Source organism: Empidonax traillii, unplaced genomic scaffold, assembly GCF_003031625.1.
Source record: "Empidonax traillii isolate 1590-97213 ecotype Southwest subspecies unplaced genomic scaffold, ASM303162v1 scaffold2498:size38256, whole genome shotgun sequence".
Lineage (NCBI taxonomy): Eukaryota > Metazoa > Chordata > Aves > Passeriformes > Tyrannidae > Empidonax > Empidonax traillii.
In genome coordinates, this window is record NW_020957691.1 from 4,359 (window position 1) to 8,417 (window position 4,059).

Here is a 4,059-nt window from a genome sequence, read left to right on the forward strand (position 1 = left end):
GTGAAATATGAAATGCCTCTGGCTCAGGCAAAAGGGAGAAGCAAATAGTTTCTGCCTGGCTCCAGGTGTTTTGAGCTGTTTCCCCCAAATATTGGATAAGATACAGAATAAATTGGGGTGTTTGAAAAGGTTGCCTTGATACCCTCGTGAAGTGAAATTCGCTCTCAGGAAGGTACCAAAGTGGGAAAATTGCTTCATTTCTCCATGCTAGGCCTATTTCCCAGCTTCAGAATGAAATTTGGGAAAGGGTGGACGGCTTCCCAAAAGAAGGCTGAGCTTCCTGCTTTGCCAGCATGACCCAGGAGCTGGAAAAGCAACACGGCATATCCGAACCCCACACTTGGAAGCATCATCTCCCACTAGCACGCCCAGCAGCTCAGCACAGGGGCTTAGCTCATGGCTGGCATCCAAAACCCAGCCTTGGCTTTGCCCTGGATGCGGGAAAACAACCATCTTTAGGCCATGCCAGCCCACGGAAACACTTTTTCCAAGGCACGTGGGGAGGCCCAGCCTGCTGCCACTCGCACCTTGGCTGGCGCTGCCCGCACGTGACACGGGCCGGCTGCGGGCTCTGCAAAGAGCAAACACACCTTGTCACATTCCCCATCCAAGCCCTTGGCACGGGGCCACACCTTGCAGTGTTTTGGCTTTTCCATGGGAGCAGCCCCAGGACACGAAGCCGAGGAAGAGACGAGGCATGGCAGGAGTGAGCTCGCCAGGGTGATGTCACCTCCCCGGGGAAACTCGTTCCTCTGCAAATCCCAATCCAGGCTGGAGCGGAGCTCTCCCCTGCTCACCCCGAGGGAATCCGCCCACAAGGATCAACAGCAGGTGGTGGAGGGTGGGAAAACACATATAAAGCTCCCAGGGAGCAGCTCTCCCTGACTGTCCTGGCTCCACGGATCGGCTCCCAGCATGAAGACACTCCTCGTTGGACTCCTGCTTGGCCTGGCATGCCTGGAGTTGGGTAAGACCTCCTCATTCCCAACTCTGCAGGGACCATCCCAAGAAATTCCTGGCAGGGGAGGGAGAAGGAAGCTGAGCAGAGAGACCTGGGAGCCCCCAGGGAGGGGAAATAACACCTCTGTGTGTTGAAGAAGGTCACTGGAGAGGGCGAATGGGGAAAAGGGATTTGCATTCCTGGTGGGAAGAGCTGTGATTCCTGACTGGGAATGATGCACATCGTACGGATGCACAGGGATGTGTATCCCGTATCCAGGGATGGAGGGGATCAAGGCTGCTTTGTAAGGCTCAGGTTGAAATGACAGCAGTGTGGCACAGGGCAGGAGGACCATTCGGGCAAGGGCTTAATCCTAAACTGCCATCCTATCCCTTCAGGAATGGGGTGGGATAGGTTCATCCCTAGCTCCTGCCATCCCTGAAACCTCCCAGCTGGCTGCTGGAAGCACTGGAAACCAAGGGATGAGCCTCAATCTAGATATGAGGGAAGGTAGGAGAAAAAACTCCGAAGGCTTTGGAAAGGTTTATCAAACCACCTGCTCCGGGATTTTCCCTCGTTATGGGAGATGAGGAGATGGGTGGGGGTGGGAATTCCCCTGGGGCTGTTTGGGTTTGGTCTCTGATGGACAGCAGGATCATGGCTGTGTCTTCCTCCATCTGTTTGTCACCTGCTGCAGCTCCATCCCAAGGGTGCCACCACCCTGGTGGGGTTTAACCTCCAGCCCCAGAGACTCTCAGGCTGCTTCCATGGGATCCTGAAGGATCCCAAAGGAAAGGCAGCCTGGACAGGGGGGGAAATGCCTCCATCTGAAGCCCTCTTTGGGATCCAGTGGAATTCCTGAGGATCTGACAGAGCAGGTTTCCACCCGTAGGTCTGGCAGTGCCACCACGGAGAGGCACCACCACCCTTTGCTTCAGGGCTGAGGTCAGGGCAGGAATGGCTTTTCTGGGATCATCCAGTGGGAAGCAGCTGGTTTAGGCACAACTGAGGGATGTGTTTGTGACCATCCAGCCTCCAGAGGTGTGATGTCAAGGGATGAAAGGCACTGTTGGATAGTGATGAGCAGGGAATTCTTGGCACAAGATCAGGACACAGAGATGTCCACGTTCGGTTCTTCTGGTCTGATCCTTGTGGATTTGGGTTTTCCTCTTCCCCTGCAACCTTCCTGCAGAACCAGTGTCCTCAAAATCAGTGAAAGACGAGGGGGCTGAGGTTTTTATCCTTAAATCTGCTTTTAACTGGGATTCACTCCCACACAGCCTGGGGCACTTCCCTGCTCTCCATGAAAATGGTGAGGTTTGGGAAACACCTCAACCCAAAGGTTGCAGAGCAGTTTCTCAGGTGCTTTGAGCCACTACTGCTCCATCTATCCATCCGTCCACTCATCCATCCATCCATCTACTCATCCATCCATCCATCCACTCATCCATCCATCCATCCATCCATCCATCCACTCATCCATCCATCCATCATCCATCCTTCCACCATCCATCTATCCATCCATCCATCCATCCATTCACTATCCACCTGTCCATCCACCCATCCACCATCCACCCATCCATCCATCCATCTATCTATCCATCCATCCACCCACCCATCCATCACCCCACACACCCAACAAACCTCCAAACTCTCGGGCTGATGATGAGTTTTCTCCCTCAAGTGACTTCTCCCGGATCATTTCCGAAGGGATTTGGTGATTCCCTGAGCTGGGAAAAGCAGGGAGGGCTCCACCACAACGTGTTTCCAAGGGTATGGCCACGACAAAACCATCAGCATTCACATTAAAGAGTCCTTTTTTTACCTCTGCAAAGAGGACAAAGAAAGTTTTCGCATCGTGTGGGTCCTACTGGACAAAACCTTCCAAAGGAGGTGCTGAAAGAAGTAAACTTAAAAATTCTTAAAATCTCTTAAATGTTAAATTCAATACAAATTTTAAATTAAAAAAACCCTTACATTTTAAAACTTAAATTTACTTTCATTTTTAAACTTTTTTTCATATTTAATTTTAATTTACATTTAAAAACTTCGATTTTAAATTTAAAAAAAAAAAAAGAGGTCAAAGATGGTTTTTTCATCATGTGGGTTCTACTACACTCCTGAATTTTCCAAAGGAGGTGTTGAGAGAAGCAACCTTAAAAATTCTTAAAATGTCTTAAATTTAAAATTTTACATAAATTTAAAATTAAAAAAATAACTTGCATTTTAAAACTTAAATTCAACTTTAATTTTTTTTTAACTTTTTAAAATTTTTAGTTTAATTTTAATTTCACTTACTTTTAAAAATTCAATTTTAAATTTCAAAAAAAGAGGACAAAGACAGTTTTTGCATCGTGTAGGTTCTACTACACACCTGAATTTTCCAAAGGAGATGCTGAGAGAAGTAGATGTCTTTAAAAATCGTCATATTTCTTAAATTTAATCTTAATTTTTTTAAATTTAAAATTTAAATTTTTAACTTACAGTTTAAAACTTAAAGCTAACTATAATTTTTAAACTTTTTTTTTTAATATTTAATTTTAACTGACATTTAAAAACTTCGATTTTAAATTTCGAAAAAGAGGACGAAGACAGGATTCTACTACACACCTGAATTTTCCAAAGCAGGTGTTGAGAGAAGTAACCTTAAAAATTCTTCCAATTCCTTAAATTTAAATTTAATTATTTAAAAAAAAAAATTAAAAATCAGGGATTCAAACAAACACCCCCCCAAACTATTTCTCCTCCTCCCAAAGCCCCAGAAGTTCCTCTCCGGCAGCAGATGGAGCAGAATTAGAACATAAAACCATCGTCTGTTTGAATATTTACCAGTAGATGGCACTGGCTGGTTGGTTTGCGATGGTAGAACCGCGACTTCGGAATATCCGCACACTCGGGATCTGCCGGGTCGGGATGGGATGGGAAGGGCTCACGCAGGGACTTGGAGCAGCTGTCGGGATCAAGGATTTCCCGGGATCAAGGATTTCCCGGGATCAGGGACTGGTGATGCCCCTCCCTCGGCCTCACCGATGCCCTCTCACTTTTTAAAGAGGCGTCACCCCCTTAAAAAGCAGCAGAAGCCCCTGATGGAAGTGGGGGGGGGGGGGTTCCAGCCCTCG

The 4,059-nt window shown here is 47.2% G+C and overlaps 1 protein-coding gene across 1 annotated transcript in view; it reads left to right on the plus strand.

Moving 5' to 3' along the window:
* Positions 1-915: 915 nt before the first annotated feature.
* Positions 916-4,059, plus strand: part of LOC114071989 (secreted Ly-6/uPAR-related protein 1-like) — a 7,260-nt gene continuing 4,116 nt past the window's right edge. The window contains exon 1 of the mRNA XM_027909896.1: positions 916-967. Coding sequence (XP_027765697.1) covers positions 916-967 — 52 coding nt within the window. The remainder of the gene's footprint in view (positions 968-4,059) is intronic.